Consider the following 17,414-nt stretch of genomic DNA (forward strand, 5'->3'; position numbering starts at 1 on the left):
TATGTCAGGTGAAAGATTAACGGCCAGCACAAAAAACTCCTAAAACACAATTTGTTAAAGCTGTAAATAAATGCTATGCTAAGATGACAGTGGTGCTAGGAGTCTAATGTCAGCACAGTGCACTGTCGTGTACATGATCCAAGATCACATCCGCCAGTCCCTTACAGTTATCTATCTTTTCTTGCTTTTGCTATTTCTCATGTCATTTTTATTCATTTCTCTTTTTTCCTCCTTCAGTCTCCCACTTTCATTTTCATCCCAGTTTTTCTTTATTGGGCCTATTATTTTCTTTCCTTTTCCTCTGCTTCTCCCTTTGGTAGATCTTCCCTCTCTCTTCTTCTCCCTTCTACTATATATCTCCATCTTTCTCCTCCTCAATGTCCCTCCCCCCACATCTGTTTTACCTCCACAAAACCAATCACCATCTCCTCTCCACTGAAGGGCAGGTTTTCTCTCTTCGTTCCACACATTGTGTTTGGGAGTGAGAGGAATAGTATCTCATTATTCACCTTTTCCTACAGAAGAGGAGTAGATTTTGTTGTCACTCCCCACTCATGTGAGAAGGGAAGACAAGCAGAATTCATGGGCCCCTAGCTGAAGTGAGGAATAGACTTCACTTCAACTGAACAGATGTAGTGAGGAGTGGGGTGGAAGGAGCTGCTGGGCAGCGGTGCTGTGAAGCAGGGAGCAGTGCTGCTGGTGTGCAACCCCACTAGAAGATGAAGCAGGTCCCCTGAAGGCCTTGAATCACATTAAAATACCTAACAGCACATGGTTGATGCATTACACAGTTGACCAGAGACTGAAGCCTCTTACATCGACCTAATCATGTCAGCATACACGTTACAGTCTTGCCCCCCCGATGCTGGCTGTCTTGTCAATTTCATGGCTTCATCCTGGCTGCCCCTGGTTCCCAGCCAGGCTGCTGCCTGGAGGCTCCCCGTGCACAGAGGCGAGAAGCCCCATGTGGCAAGAAGCCCCAGCTGGCTACGCCCCATTCCTGGCTGGGAGTGAGGAGGTGAGAGCCCATGGGGGCAGCTGGGGTCCTGGTGGGGAGCTGAGAGCCCCCACACCGCCCCTCTTCAGTTGGTAGAAGTGCTCCTGGTGAGGATGCACACCGCTGACAGGAGGAGGGTAGTGTGGACACCGGCGGTGGCTGTAATTTGACCTATGTTTGTAGGTTTGTAGTGTAGACGGCCCCTGAGTATGAAGATCCCAGCAGTTGAAACCAACCAGGCCCCTGAGTATGACGATCCCAGCAGTTGAAACCAGTAAATCACGGTTTGTTTTTATAGTTAGTATCTTCTAGGGAGGTGAGTATGGTTATTGTGCAATGCTCAATTCCACAAACCTTTCTGAAAAAATATTTTCAGTAAATTCCATCGTGAGGTAAAGCATAGCAGTTGTGAAATCCATGAGGAGTGCATACATGTGCCCCTTTGAAACACTGATTTTAAGATTGCAGAGGAGGAGCTCTAGTCATTGACCAGGACTCCACTGTGCTAGGCGCTGCACAAAAACACAAGATAAAAAGATGGTTTCTACCCCACAGAACTTAGAATCTAATATAAGACAAGAGAACACAGATGGATACAAACAGGTAGATAGAGAAGTACAAGGAAACAATGAGACAATATTGGTCAGCATGATATGCAGTGCTAGTAGCACACCAGCATCTGAACTGCTGTCAAGTTTTTTGTAGGCATCACAGCAAAGGAGTGTTTTAAGGAGGGATTTGAAGGAGGATAACGAGGTAGCTTTGTAAATGTTTATGGGACCTTCTCCCCAGTGCAAGAGGTAGAATAAGAGAGGGTATGAAAGTTCTTGATTGAAAATTTAATAAATGGCTGGCATCACAGGCTGATCAAAGGTGAGCTTTGACTGCTCAGTAGCAAATGAGGGATGATACATAGGAGGGAGACTGAGTCTGAAGGTCCTTAAAAGCGAAGATAAGCAGCTTATGTTTGATAGTTTGATGTTATGGTCAAAGTGAGGGTCTAAGAGAATAGTTTTTGCAGCAGCATTCTGACTGGATATGAGTGAGGAAAGACTGTGATATGCTGACAGCTTGGATAAGAGTTTTAGCTGTGTGAAATGACAGGAGAGGCCATATTTTCGAGACATTATGCAGAAAGAAACAGCAAGACTTAGACACAGCTTGAATGTGAGGACCTAGAGAGAGGTACAAGTCAGAGATGACACCTGGGTTATGGGCCTGAGTCTGAGTCAGGATAGTGGTGCTGTCCGTAGTGATGGAGAAAGCAAGTGGTAGGTGGGACTTGGCGGGAAAGATTAAAAGCTCTATGTTATCCAAGTTGAGCTTGAGCTCATGGCAAGACATCCACAACAAGATGTCAGACGACAGGCTGAGATTTTAGCTTGGACAAGAGACAGGTCAGGTGCAGAGAGGCCGATCTGTGAGACATCAGCACAGAGCTGGTAGCTGAATTTGTGTTCGAAGATGAGACCACCCAGGGACAAGATGCAGAGGGAGAATAGTAGGGGGCCAAGGGCTGAGTCTTGTGGAACCCTCACAGAAAGCTGGAAGGGGGGGGTTGAGGAGGATCCTCCAAAGGACACAATGAAGGAGCAATTAGAGAGTTAAGAGAGTCCTGTAAACCAAGGGAGAACAAGAGCTCAAAAAACACATGGCTGATGGCATCAAAGGCAGCTGACAGGTCAAGAAGGGTGAAGACAGAGTTCTGGGCTTTGACTGGAAAGAAGTCATTGGAGACTTTGGTGAGAGATGTTTCTGTTGAATGCATGGGATGTAAGCAAACTGGAGAGGGTCTAGGACTGGAGGAGAGGACTCCAGACAGTAAATGTAAACTGTGAGTTCAATGAGCTTAGAGAAGAAAGGGAGGAAGGAGAAGATGGAGCTGTAATTGTAGAGGCAAGTGATGTTGAGGATAGATGGGAGAACTAAAGCATGCTTGCATTGTGAGGGAAAAGAGCCAGAGGAGAATGAGAGGGTAAGGAGAAGAGTAAGGGATGGGATGTGAGTGGGATGAGGAAGATCAGGAGACGGGATGGTGTCAGTGGGCTCAATGGAGTATTTAGAGGAGAAAAGCAGGTAAGAAACGTGTGTGTCTGTGACAGAGGAGAAAGAGGAGAGAGTTGTAGGATGGAAAGAGAGAAAGGAAGGAAAATTGAGGGGGGGGGGAACTCATACTGTATTTTGTCAATTATTACACCACTACAAATTTTTCAGTTAACATATTAAAGGCAGAAAAGGTATGAAATAGGATTTGGTGGATTTATCTATATGGTTTGGAACATTTTAATTTTGGGAAATAATTTTGCAATATAGTTGGATTGCTATATGCAGATTTTTTGGAGGCTTAAACTATTTACAGATTAGGTAATATTTAGATAATTTTTCAATTCTCTCATGATACAAAATAGGATACATATTTGCCCTTTTTTAATGCGGTCTCTGAACCTTCAGATGTTGTATTAACTCAAAGCAGCAGAAATTACAGGAAGTACTGTTGTGGAGTTTAAAAGGATGGTTTATACAGATTATGACAAACTGGGGAAATGTTTGTATTATTTTTGGGTATTATGTATGACTCAGTTTCTTTGTTCAATTTTGTATTGCTGTCCACCTGAATGCATAGTGTTCACTCAAAGGAGGCTGTAAAGGAGTTGTTAGAGAACCCAGGAAAGGGTCATGAGCTGGGGAAAGAAATTACTTACCTGGCTCCAGCCAAACTAGAATATTCTACTACTCCCAAGGCTAAGCCTAGGATCATTGGGCACCACACAGCTTAAAGACCCTAGAAAAGGGGAGAGGTTTTTTTGTGTGAGCTGAGAGACACTGACCAGGATGCATCAGTGAAAAAAATGACAGTCAGACAGACACAGGAAGCCCAATGCTTCAGTACAGGTTGTTTCTGCATGCCAGAGAGGTAAGTTAGCCAAGATGAGGAGAAACTTATCAAGGTGTAAGTCCTATGCCTGTGAGTAGGCATTTGTGTCTAGGTGTGTGTTTGTTTTGCTCTACCTGCCTGGTAGGTTTGGGAGATGAGTAAATCATGCTGTGTTTTGAAGATACTGTATCACTGCAAGCACACTTGTCACAGGCTCTAGGTGCAAAAGGGCTTGCAAGTTCCAAATGCAAATAGTCATGGTTTCCTGGTCTAATTGTGAGAGAATTGCAGAATTCAACCCCAAGAGAGATAAAGGCCCAAGGCCTGACACCTGTCGAGGTCCATTCAGTGAGACCCTGAGAAGGGGCAGCAGTAACTGTGATACAGATTGTAACTGGTATATATCTAGATAACAACACCATGCTTAGAATATTAGATCTAATTGACAGCTTTAATAAAATAAATTGGGAAAATCTGATTGTATAGCGCACATTTTTTTCTTAATGGAATTTTAACTGAGCAGAAAATAACTGAAATGTTTGGGATTACATATACCACAGAAAATGTAATAATTTGGTTAAACTTGCTATGGATCCTGACATTAATCAAATACAATAAAGAGTGACTAGGAGAGATGACAGCTTCATCTTTCCATATGGAGAAAAGCAAACTCTGAGACAAATTTATTTTATTTCTCTTCCAAAGTATAAACATTAAAAGAATGCTAACCATTACAATGCAACTTGGGCAAAACAAGTAAATCAACAACCTGTCTCCACACAAGAAACCAGTTCATCAAATTGTTAATTCCCCTCTAAGCTCCAGAAAAAGCTGGATCTGAAAGAGCCTATCGTCTACTAGAAGTCCTCTTCTAGCCTCACATATCAGATCCAGTCATGGGGAAGTTACTGTCAATCTTTACCTATTCCCCTGGTCCCACCACCATCCATGATCCAACTCAGAAGGTAGAGAATGGACTGTGTTGAGTCAGCTCCCTGCAGCAACTTCCCTTCCAAAGGAAAAATAGAAGAGGGAGATGCACTCACAATCCAGTATTTTCCCTAAAGAGGAATCTGTGTGAGAACTTTGCAGAAGGAAAATCAGCTGCCAGGACCCCATGCGGGCAGCAAATGAAACACATTCTTCCCTCCTCTATTCAGCCCCCTCCGAAGGTTGGGATGATCTGCAGTCTACAGCTTCTCACCGGTGAATCTCCTTGGAAGAGAGTTGAGCAATTCAGGGGCTGAGGGAGGTCAATTGCATCTCCTTTGCTATTCCTTCTAGAGAGTCCTGGCAGTGGCTCCTGCCTGCAGATCTCCAGCACTCACTCCACTTCCTCCCAAGCTGAGGGAGTCCACACGGTTACACAGAGCAAGGTGCCTTGTCCATCCAGATGCATATATTTGTATTTAAACAACAATATAAAATTCTATAATGGCCTGGCTAAATAATGTGCTTGTTCATAGATCTGTGACTTCTTGCATCACCTTGGATACAAAAAAATCATTATAAAAAGTTTCCCATTCATACAGTACAAATCGAACAGCACTGAGTTTAAGTGGGGCTGAAAGAATGTGGGGAGGCTTGCTTGGGCCCTCTGCCCCAGATCAATGTCACCCATGTTGGAACGTTTAGAGCTCATGAACTATTCTTTTTAAAGAAAAAATAATTTTAGAAGAATTTCTAGATTATTTTTCAAATATATATATGTTGTATGGCATCTACCACAAAGATCCCTGATCCTGAGCAAAGGCCTTTGGCTGCTACTGTAAGACAAATAATTATCTCTATTTTCAGAGTGACTGATCCTACTATTTTGTCACAGGGCCTGACAGGGGTAATAATGTTGTCACTGGTCCCAGCCCTAAAAGGTAATTCAGTTGTCCATTTACCACACTTGTACAATCTATTGTGGTAATTGTGTACTGTGACAAAGTTCCTTCTCTACCTTGGTGGATCCTGCACTTATTTGGCAGATTTGCTCACCTCAGTGATCTTCCCCACAGTCTGGGTCAACTTTTCCTGTGTCTGATCAGGAGTTGGGAGGTTTGGGGGGAACCCAGGCCCGCCCTCTACTCCGGGTTCCAGCCCAGGGCCCTGTGGATTGCAGCTGTCTATAGTGCCTCCTGTAACAGCTGCATGAAAGCTACAACTCTGGGCTAGCTTCCAAGGGCCTCCTCACACTTCTTTATCCTCAGCACAACAACATTGCTCCTGTGTCTGATAGGCTTTATCCTAGTCTCAGCAGCACACCCCCACTTCTTTTTCCCAGCTCCTGTCCTCTTCTCCAGTCTCACCACACTTCCTCTTCTCTGGCTCACTCCTCCTGACTGGCAGTGGCTCCTTTTTTAAACACCCAGTGCCTGATTAGCCTGCCTTGATTGGCTGCAGGTGTCTTTCACTGTCCTGCCTTATTGGTTTCTAGCAGGTTACTGCTTACTCTCGTGCAGCCCTGTTCTGGTTCACTCAGAGAAAGAACCTGCTTTCTGTGTAGGAGCTTCCTTCAGGCTCGCGTAGAGGAAAGGAGGGAGCGGGTGCTGCTGCGCTGTTCTGCTGCCACTGGGCCTCACTGCTGTTGCTGTTGCTGCTGCTGCTGCTACTGTTCCGCCGCTGCTCTGCTGCCCCCTGCGAGTAGACACTACTATCCTCCCCTTCTTCGATCTGTTTGCCTGGCTGCTGGTTCCCCCCTGCTTGCTGGCTGGCTAGTAGATCCCCCCCCCTCGGTTCCTGCTGTTACTCCACCTACAGCCCTTGAGGGGGGGGGGGGCTGCTGGCCTGCTTCCCAGAGAGGGGGGGAGTGAGGGACCCCAGCTCTTGTTGCTGAGGACACCTTCTGAGCGGGGTCCCTCCTGCCTGGACACCAGACCACCACCACCACCTGGAGCTGCTGGGGCTACTGTGGCAGTTGCTGGGAGCTGTTGAGCCCGGAGGAGGAGGAGGAGGAGAAGGGACCGCCCTGCTGCTGGAGACCGTGAAGACCACTGTGGAGGGGGTTTTCTGGACTGAGTCTTTTTCGAACTGTGCTCTTGTGGTGGGGGTTTGGACTGTGTCTGTTTGGACACCGGGGGTGTGGCGTGGAGCCTGCCCCCGGTCCATCTGTGTTCCCTTTCGCCCCCACCACCATCGTTGCCCCCCACCACCCCCGCTGGCTGTTTTCCTTCTGCTTTGGACTCCTGCCTCTGGGACTGAGCTGCTCGCCTGGCTCACCACGCCCACTTCCATCATTTGGGCCTGCAGCAGCAGCAGCCTAGCATTGACTTTTGCACAAGTGCCCTTGTGGGCGCACCCCTTCCCCCCCCCCTGGACTGACCCCTTTCCTTTTTTTTGTCCGCCCCACCTATTTCCCTCTGTGGCCCTGATAGTTCTGCCCCAGCCCTGCAGCTATCCCCGTGGTCCCTCTGCCCCCATTCCCAGCTCGCCCTTTCCCCCCCCCTGTGCTCCCCCAGCCCTGATTGGTCCCTCCCCTCGTGCGCCCACGCCCCCTCCCATGCGCTTGTGCCCTTCCCCATTTGAGTTTCCCTTGTTCACTGCACCCCCCCTCTGCCATTGTCCCCCTGATCCCAGTGCAACTGGAGGAGCCGGAACTCCCCTCTGCGTCGGTGCCCTGAAACCCCCTCCACCCTAGGTCCTTGGTTGCTCCCCACGCCCTTTAGCCTTCCCTTTCTGGGCCCCTCCTCCCCTGCCTGCAGCCTAGCGGGGAGGGGTGGTCGCCTCTCTCCTTCCCCTCCCCTCGCTGTTTGTCCCCCTCCCCGCTCTCGTTATGGCGGGGGACACGGCAGGGGAGACCCCTCACGATGCTCCCACTGCCCCTCCTCTACCTGCCCCCGTGTCCACTGCCCAAGCCTCTACCTCGACCGCCGCTGCCGATCCACCTACCACCGCCCCTGCTGGGGCACTGGTGACGGCAAGTACTGGGGAGACCTCCGTTGCTGCCACGTCCCTCACCCCTTCTGATTCGGGGGGAGCCCCCCCAGCTGGTGGGAAGGGTCGGGGTGGGAAGAAGGGCAAGGGCCCCGCTAGAAAGGCCAGGCCCTCCATGGCGGAGACTACCCCTGCTGCCGCGGCCCTGCTACCAGCTGCGGCATCCCTCCCCGCTATTCCCTCCACCAGCTCTGTGGATGTCCCTCCCGCGGCCCCCAGGGCGTACGCCCAGGTGGCGGCGGCCCCCCACCTGCCACCGCTCCTCCGACCACCGCTTCCGCCACCACCTACAGCGGCCGGGGCCCCTTTCCCACCTTGACCAGGAAGCATGGCGTCCATTGCCTCCTGGTGCCCGCCTCACCCCACGTGGAGACCTACGTGCGGGCGTTGGCGAGGGTGGTGGGGCCCACGGCCATCGTGGCAGCCTCCAAAACATACGGGAAGGTGGTTTTCTTCCTGGCATCGGAGGCCGCCGCCCAGGAGGCGGTAGAGACGGGCCTGGCGGTGGGGGGCGTGTTCATCCCCCTGGAGCCGTTGGAAGACCTGGGGGTCCACTTACTCCTGACTTCCATCCCTCCCTTCCTGCCCAATGCCGCCCTGCTGCCCGCCCTTTCTGCCCTGGGGCACCCCATCTCCGTCATCAGCCCTCTCCCATTGGGCTGCAAGGACCCCGCCCTCCGTCACGTCCTCTCGTTCCGCAGGCAAGTGCAGCTTCAACTGCCGCCGGCGGCACATGGCGGAGAGGCACTCAAGGGGTCCTTTCTGGTCCCCTACCAGGGTGCCCGCTACCGGGTGCATTATTCGACGGGGGAGGCCCGGTGCTGCCTCTGCCGGGCGATGGGGCACATCCGGAGGGACTGCCCCTTGGCCCAGCACGGAGGAGTGTCCGGGACCCCCAAGCCCCAGCAAGGCACCGGCCCTGTCGTCACCGGTACCCCTGGCTGCCCAGCACCTGAAGCTGCCCCTTCTCCTCCTTCTCGGTCCATCACTGTGGAGGAGGGTGCAGCGGAGATACCGCCGGGCGTGGGAGAGGGCTCGTCCCAGGGGGAATCCTCCCTCGCTTCTGCTGTCCCACCACTGCCTCCCCGAGTCCCTGAGCCATTGCCCTTGCCCTCGGATCCGACCCCTGTTAGCCAGCCCCCGGATGATGCCATGGAGGGCTGGTCTTTAGTGCAGGAGAAGCAGGGCAAGCGGAAGGCTCAAACCTCGTTACATCCTTCAGATCTGGAGGCCTCCCAGAAGAGCAGGAAGAGGGGCACCGATGACGAGCCTTCCGCCTTGCCCCCTGCTGACTCCCGTTCTGTGGTGCCGGCTGGGGACATCGTGGCAGCACCGGAGGGTAACGCCGCCCCTCCTCCGGGGTCCCTTCCCGTGGAAGCCCCAAGGGAGCCTCTCTCGCCCCCTTCCACTCTCGAAAGCCTCTGCGAGAGCCGAGGCATGGTATCGCCTCGGTGCTAGCGGGAGGCCTGGGTGGTGGCTGGTGATCTCCCTTCCATCTACGAGGAGATCGAGGCCCTGGGTCTGACCCCAGTCACGCAGGGGGAGGATGACCTCTGCCAGCGGGGCCTCGATCTGGGCGACCTCACCCCGGTCCCCTGTCCCCGAGTCCCTTTCCCCTAACCGCTGCTTCTGTCCCCTGTCTCCGCCTCTGAGGGTCCCCTGGATTCCTCCATCGACCCGGCTGCGGGTGGCACCCTGCTTTGGCCGCCGAGCCAATTGGGGCGACGGCCAGTGCCCCGCTGCCGAGGACCCGGTTCCCAGGGGGTGTCCCTCTTGGGTGTGGAGGACCCGCCCTCCTTCCTAGGCGGGGACCCCATTGACGAACGTCTATCTCTGGATGCCGAGGCTGCCACACGTGCCACAGTGGCTGCGCCGGCATCATTAGGGGTCCCCTTCCCACTTCCCAGATCCCTGAGCCTGGCCAGGAGGAGCCACCGTCCAGTGGCTCACTATAGGGGCTCAGGATCCTGCCTCTGCCCCCTTCCAGATTCTCTCCCTGATCCCCGTCCTACTCCTGTTAGCCCTGTCCTTGTCCCCCCACCTCCTGTGATGCCAGTGCCGCCCTGGGAATGATACCCCCAGGGTGCGGCTTCCGCTAGTTTTTCCCTGTCCCGACCCACCAGGGGCTGCTGTTCTCCTTCGCGCCCCCTTGTTGAACCGGGGAGCGGGGCGGGTCGCGTGGCGTCGGCCCATCGGACGCCACGTCGGGGTCTGCCCCCTGCCTGCCCGCCTCGGTGGGCCACGGGGCTGTGACGGGGGCCCCACTGGGGGACAGTCATCGATCAGTGACCCCGCCCCCCATGCGCTGAGGGAGGAGCTGCGGGAGTTCCTCGAGGACGTCCGTGGCTCCCGTAACAAAGTCCAGCTTGCGCTCCAGCGTGGGGGGATTTCCATCAGGTCCTCCGGGCCGCGAGGGCCCTCATGGGGGAGGGTAAGAGGACCGGGAAGCAGGCCGCCGCGGCCTACCAGCGGGTCCGCCTCTTCCGTGACTCTTTACTCACCTATGGGGTAGGTCACGGATTGCTGCGCGGCCTGCCGGAGGCTGTGGGCGTGTCTGCTGGCGAGGATCCCCCCAGCCCTCCTCATGGCACCGATCATCTTTGCCACATTAAACACCCGGGCTGTAGGATGGGTCTCCGCAGGAACCAGGTGCTCTCCTACCTCCGGGAGGGGGGTACTCTGTGATTTTCCTGCAGGAGACCCATACGGATCCGGCCGCTGAAGCTAGCTGGGCTGGAGTGGGGGAACGAGGCCTACTTTAGCCACTTCTCGGTTTGCGCGGCTGGGTGGCGACCCTGTTCTCCCCGACCTACGGCCCGAGGTGCTGGGGGTCGCTGAGGCTGTGCGGGCCGCCTGCTGCACCTCCGGGTCCGCATGGAGGGGCTTGTGGTTAATCTCGTCAATGTTTATGCCCGACATCGGGCCCGGAGAGGTTGCGTTTTTATCAGCAGGCGTCCGCCTTCCTCGGCTCCCTGGATCCTCGTGAGTGCCTGGTCCTGGGAGGGGACTTTAACACCACCCTCGAGGAACGGGACCGCTCGGGGACCGAGCAGTGCCCGGCCGCCGCGGACGTCCTCCGGGAGATTGTCGAACGCCACTCCCTGGTGGACGTCTGGCGCGACCACCACCCGGACGACGTCTCGACGTTCACCTTCGTCCGGGTGGAGGCCCATCGGTCGCGCCACTCCCGGCTGGACCGCATTTATCTGTCACGTTTCCACCTTTACGGGCCCACTCCTCCGGCGTTCGGCCGGCCCCCTTTTCGGATCACCATCTTGCCACCGTGACAGCCTCTCTCTGCGCGGAGAGGCCGGGGCCGGCCTATTGGCACTTTAATAATAGTTTGCTGGAGGATGCGGGCTTCGTGGCGTCCTTCCGGGAGTTCTGGCTGGCCTGGCGAGGGCAGAGGCGCGCCTTTTCCTCGGCGGCGGTGGTGGGATCTGGGGAAGGTGCGCGCCCGGCTCTTCTGCCGTGACTACACCCGGGGCGCCAGCCGGCGGAGGGATGCGGCCATAGAGCAGCGTTGGAGCGGGAGGTCTTGGAGCTGGAGAGGCGTCTGGCCGCCAGCCCCGAGGATCCATCCCTCTGCGGAGCGTGCCGGGAGAAGCGGGAGGAGCTCCGAGCCCTCGAGGACCATCGGGCCCGGGGGGTGCTTTTGTTCGATCCCGCATCCACCTCCTTCGGGAGATGGACCGCGGCTCCCGCTTCTTCTACGCCCTGGAGAAAAGGAGGGGGGCCAAGAAGCACGTCACCTGCCTCCTGGCGGAGGACGGCACCCCCCTCACGGACCCGGCGGAGATGTGCGGGAGGGCCAGGGCCTTCTACGCGGCCCTTTTCTCCCGGATCGACCGATCCTAACGCTTGCAGAGTGCTCTGGGACGGCTCCCGACGGTCGGCACGGGCGACCGGGACCGGCTAGAGCTGCCTCTCACTCTGGCCGAGTTCTCGGAAGCCCTCCGTCGCATGCCCACCAATAAATCTCCGGGCATGGACGGGCTGACCGTGGAGTTCTACCGCGTGTTCTGGGACGTTCTCGGCCCAGACCTGGTCACCGTCTGGGCCGAGTCTTTGCAGAGCGGGGTCCTCCCTCTCTCGTGCAGGCGAGCCGTGCTCGCCTTATTGCCGAAGAGGGGGACCTCCGCGACTTACGGAATTGGCGTCCCATCTCGCTCCTCAGCACGGACTACAAAATCATTGCAAAGGCCATCTCGCTGCGTCTAGGGTCCGTGCTGGCGGACGTGGTCCATCCAGACCAGACCTACACCGTCCCGGGCCGCACTATCTTTGATAACTTGTATCTGGTCCGGGACCTTCTGGAATTAGGGTGTAGGGATGGTCTGTCGTTCGCCCTCTTGTCCCTGGATCAGGAGAAGGCGTTCGACAGGATGGATCACGGGTATCTCCTGGGTACTCTGCGAGCGTTTGGCTCGGACCCCGTTTTGTGGGTTTTCTCCAGGTGCTGTACGCTTCTGCGGAGTGTCTGGTCAGGCTCAACTGGACCCTGACCGAGCCGGTCAGCTTCGGGCGGGGAGTGCGGCAGGGGTGCCCCCTCTCGGCCAGCTGTACGCCTGGCGATCGAGCCCTTCCTCTGTCTCCTCCGCGAGAGGTTGACGGGGTTGGTGCTTCGGGAGCCGGAGCTGCGGCTGGTCCTGTCGGCGTACGCTGACGATGTGCTCCTCGTGGTCCAGGACCCGGGCGACTTGGCGCGGGTGGAGGCTTGCCAGGCTGTGTACTCGGCGGCCTCCTCCGCCCGGGTTAACTGGGTCAAGAGCTCTGGCCTGGTGGTCGGGGACGGGTGGCAGGCGAGCTCCCTCCCACCCGCGCTTCAGGCCATCCGGTGGAGCGCGGGTCCGCTGCTCTATCTCGGCGTTTACCTTTCTGCCACGCATCCGTCTCGCCGGAGAACTGGCACGGTTTGGAGGGCAGGGTGACGGAGCGGCTCCGGAAATGGACAGGACTACTCCGGTGCCTCTCCCTTCGGGGGAGGGCACTGGTGCTTAATCAACTGGTCCTGTCCATGCTCTGGTACCGGCTCAACACCCTGGTCCGGCCCCGGATTTCCTGGCCAACCTCCGGACGGCGATTCTGGAGTTCTTTTGGCCAGGGACGCACTGGGTCTCTGCAGGGGTCCTCCACCTGCCCCTGGAGGAAGGGGGGCAGGGCCTGAAGTGCCTACGCACTCAGGTCCGTGTCTTCCGCCTCCAGGCCCTGCAGAGGCTCCTGTATGGTGCGGGTAGTCCGGCGTGGAGCGTACTGGCGCACGCCTTCCTCGCGCTTCCGAGGGCTCCGATACGACCGGCAGCTCTTTTTACCTCCATCCGAGAGGTCTTCCGCGAGACCTCTCCGGGCTGCCGGTCTTCTACCAAGACCTCCTCCGGACCTGGAAGCTCTTTTCGCGACCAGGTCCGTGGCGGCCACCGTGGGGCCGACCTCCTCGCGGAGCCCCTGCTACACAATCCCCAGCTTCGTGTGCAGGTGCGCGGAGTCCCCCGCGGTGCGCCAGAGGCTGGTCTTGGCGGGAGTCACCAGGGTCGGAGACCTCCTGGACTACGACCGGGGAGACTGGCTGGATCCCCTGACGCTCGCTCAGCGCATGGGGCTCTCCAGACCTCGTACTCCCGGCGCGTACTTCAGGAGGTGAGGCCGCTTTACTGCCTGCTGCTCGGGCTTACCTCGACCGGGGTCCTGCGAGAGGGCACGCCCTGCCCACCCTCCACCCCAGGCCCCGTGGACATTTTTATAGGGCCCCTGCCCCGTGGACCCAATCGGCCCCTCACCCTTTCACTGCGAGCCGGCTGCACGATCTGCAGCCGGTTCTGTTCCAGACCGCGCCACGGAAACATCTGTACACACTCGTGCTCCACACCCTTCACTACCTCACCCTCGCGTCCCGCCCCGATACCAAATGGCGGGACCTCCTGCCACCTCTCGAGGGTGAGAAGCCCCGGTGGGCCAGCTTGTACTCTGCCCTGGTCCCGAGGCCCGCGGGGATGTCAGTTGGCGGCTCCTTCATGGGGCCGTGAGCACGGGCGTGTACTTGGCGCGGTTCACCCTGTCCCCAACACCTGCCCTTTTGTGGCGAGAAGGAGACCTTGGCGCACATTTATTTGGAGTGCGCCAGGTTGCAGCCCCTGTTCCGGCTCCTCCTGGATATCTTCTTGCGTTTCTGGTTGCACTTTTCCCCTCACCTTTTTATCTATGCACTCCCCATCCGTGGCCCCACGAAGTCGCGGGATCTCCTTCTCAACCTCCTCTTAGCCCTGGCCAAACTAGCCATCTACAACACCAGGGAGAGGAGGTTGGCCGATGGGATTTCCTGCGACTGTAGGGCCTATTTCCGTTCCTCCGTCTGTTCACACATCCAGGCAGAGTTCCTCTGGGCGGCGTCCACTGGCTCCCTTGACGCCTTCGAGGAGCAGTGGGCGTTGTCCGGGGTTCTCTGCTCAGTGTCCCCACCAGGTTCCCTTAGTTTAGCCCTGTGACCTCACTCCCGATCCTGTTTTTTCATTAGTTGTCCCACATAATTACTTGGTGTCCCAGACCTGTGGGTCCTCCCCTTAGGCTGGGGGGAGGTCCTTTAGAAGTGGGCCGGCTTTTCCTGCCCACCCCCGCTGGATGCCAATGGGACCAGACTCCTGTACCCCAATGGTTTGGGTCTCTCACAGTACATAAACATTTCTGTACATGCATTCCTGAAAATCTTAAAAAGCCTTAATATTTTTTTTTGCTTAACAAAAATACACAATCGATTTTTAAAAACTACATATAGCACAAAAGTAAAGACTGAAAACTCCTGAAAACAAATGCTGTTCTGACGTATTAGCAAGGGGATAAATGCACTCTAAACAAATCTAGTGGCAACAAAATATTGCCAAGACAAAAACAGAAAGGGTGAAAGAGAGACAGATGAAAAATCTCTAATCTACAAAATGAAAACATAAATGAAATAAAACATACTGACAAGTGAGGTGCAAAACTGAAGATGTTCCAGCAGAAAAGTTCTTGTGGAAAACCTCACCATTTTTGGCTACTTCTGCTATGATGTTAGCTACTTTTGCCGTGCAGGAAGACTGTGGAGTCAACAGACTTGCAAACACCTGAAGAATCCCACTTTTTTGGATTTTTTCGCTTGTCTCGGTATCTGAAAAACAAGTCAAAACAAAAAAATCACTTGCATAATAATTTACAGCCTCTTTTTTAAAAAAGAGGGGAGAGTAAATTTTGAAAATGGTGCCCATAAAATGTAACTTAAATCTAGACCTTGCTTAAAGATAAGTCTCATGGCAACTACCGTGCTATACACAAGGCAGAGATTGATGTTTCAGTATTCATCTAACAGTGTTTATCTAACACAACATTGCAAAGCACTTAATATCAGTTAATCCTTACAAGGCAACTACGTGGTAACTAAAAATGTAGGATTATCCTCATTTTACAAACAGATGGGGAAACTAATGCAGAGAGCAATAAGAAAATCCTGATGAAAGTTTAGGGGACAAAAAGGTCTGTGGTAGTTCAACATGAACAGGCAGGTCTACACTACCAGTTAAACTGATCTAGCTTACGTCGCTATAGGGTGTGAAAAAGACACCCCTTCCCCGAGCAATACAAGTTACAGTGACCCAAGCGCTGTCCACACCAGCACTATTTCGACAGCAGATGCTCTCCCACTGACATAGCTTCCAACTCTTGCAGAGATGGAGTAATTATGCTGACGGGAGAATGCTCTCCCATTGTCACCGAGCGTCTTCACCAGCCGCGCTACAGCTGCATAAGTGCAGCTGTGCTGATGTAGCGCGTCTATTATAGACTGCTCTATGTAACAGTAAACAGGTGGTACACGGAGCTGAGCAATCATGAGGCAGGTCCACTTAGTACAGAAAGAGAGGTGGAGGCGATGCATTCCTCTTGGGCCAGCAGTCTGAGAGTGTGGGGAAAGAAGACAGAAAGTTATGCAGTCCTCGGTTTCCCACTCTCCATACACACTGGTGTGCTAGGAATTACTGTGCTAGGGCAGCAGTAACAGCTCTTCAGTTCCAGTGGCAAGGACAGAAGAAATGAAACTGGTTTCTCTATTCTGAGTTGAGGATAAAGTGTTTCAAGGGGGACTCTCTATCCTTTCCTTCCAGTTGCTGAGGGACATCTGTACACTGACAAGGCCCACCCTCCATCCTTGGATTATAACCCACTTATAGAATTGAAAAACAACGGTAATTCTCATAGAGATTAAAGCAAGAGGTACTACATAATAAGTGTTTTTTTCTACTGTCAAATGTTTTTACATTTCAGATTAACATGAGTGTAATATACATATGATTAGATGGCAATTGTTATTTTGTCATTTTATAAATGCAATGGGACTTCTGTTGTATTTGATCATTCACGCTAAAAGTTCTGCATTCTCTAAGAACGTCAGATCAGATACAGTAATTGATGTTCTTGTGCTAAGCAGAACAAATCTATCTGAACTCAATCTGCTGTTTTAAATCTCTCCCTCTCTCATGGGTATCTTGCAAATATTACAAGATATGCAACCACAGGTGCCAGCTTCTAACTTGCCCCAAGGTTGCTCAACCCCTGCTCAACCCCAGCCCCTACTCCACCCCTTCCTCCAAGCCCCCACCTCCGCCCCGCCTCTTCCCAGCCAGTTCCACCACTCCCCCCCTCCTCCCAGCGCCTCCTGCGCACTGCAAAACAGCTGATCCGTGGTGGGCAGGAGGCACTGGGAGGGAGGGGGAGGAGTTGATCGGCAGGGCTGCCAGTGGGTGGGAGGCACTGGGGAGAGTTTGGCTGCTGGTAGGTGTTAAGCACCCACTCATTTTTTTCCCCTGAGTGCTCCAGGGCTGGAATACTCATGGAGTTGGCGCCTATGTATGCAACATTCTCATATTGCTTTAAAATAGATCCCGAACTTGTCAGTAACGGGGGAAACTGGAAGTTGGATATAAGGTATAAACACTCTCGTTACTAAGGGCACATCTACACTGTAATTGAAAGTGTGACTGCAGCACATGTAGACATACCCAAGCTAGCTGTAATCTAACTAGCATGACTAAAATTAGCAGTGAAGTTGTGGCATCACAAGTGACTACCTGAGTAAATAGCAGGGTACTAGGTAGGCTTGCACAGTCCATGCTGAAACCTGTGGTGCCACATCTTCACTGCTATTGGTACTTGAGCTAACTAAATTAAAGCTAGCTCAGGTATGCCTACACAGGCTGCAATCACACACCCTGAATGTAGTGTAAACATAATTTGAGTATAGGACACTTAGGTGAGGAGAGAATTCACTAAACTAAACACCATCCGTTGCAAATATTCCACCCACCCATCACTCTCCACAGCAGCTGCTGCAATAAAGCCATGGAAGAGATCCTAAATAAGTGAGGCAGGATAGCAATAATAACAACTGTACTTTGCTTTTATATAGCGCCTTCCAAATCAGGATCTCAGATTGATGGGTGGCATTATCCTTAGATAGGAAAAATGAGGGCCAGGAATCTTAAGTAAAGCTGGGCAGAAAAGAAGTCAAATTTTTAATGAAAACTTTGGGCTTCCCCACCTCCACAGACCATAAATTGGTAACCCCTAGGTTACAGAATGTGGCTGGGACAGAAAATT

The 17,414-nt window shown here is 53.8% G+C and overlaps 1 protein-coding gene across 5 annotated transcripts in view; it reads right to left on the bottom strand.

Annotated features, from left to right (window-relative positions):
- The window catches only part of RAP1GDS1 (Rap1 GTPase-GDP dissociation stimulator 1), a 168,522-nt gene that overhangs the window by 53,270 nt on the left and 97,838 nt on the right, over nt 1–17,414 (bottom strand). For 3 of the 5 annotated variants that reach the window (XM_032782756.2, XM_032782755.2, XM_032782757.2), the window contains exon 3: nt 14,812–14,934. In XM_032782756.2, the coding sequence (XP_032638647.1) occupies nt 14,812–14,934 (123 nt within the window). Of the gene's footprint in view, nt 1–14,750; nt 14,935–17,414 lie in introns of those variants that run through there. The other 2 variants (XM_032782758.2, XM_032782759.2) reach the window with 2 other exon arrangements.

This window comes from Chelonoidis abingdonii, chromosome 5 (genome assembly GCF_003597395.2).
Source record: "Chelonoidis abingdonii isolate Lonesome George chromosome 5, CheloAbing_2.0, whole genome shotgun sequence".
Lineage (NCBI taxonomy): Eukaryota > Metazoa > Chordata > Testudines > Testudinidae > Chelonoidis > Chelonoidis abingdonii.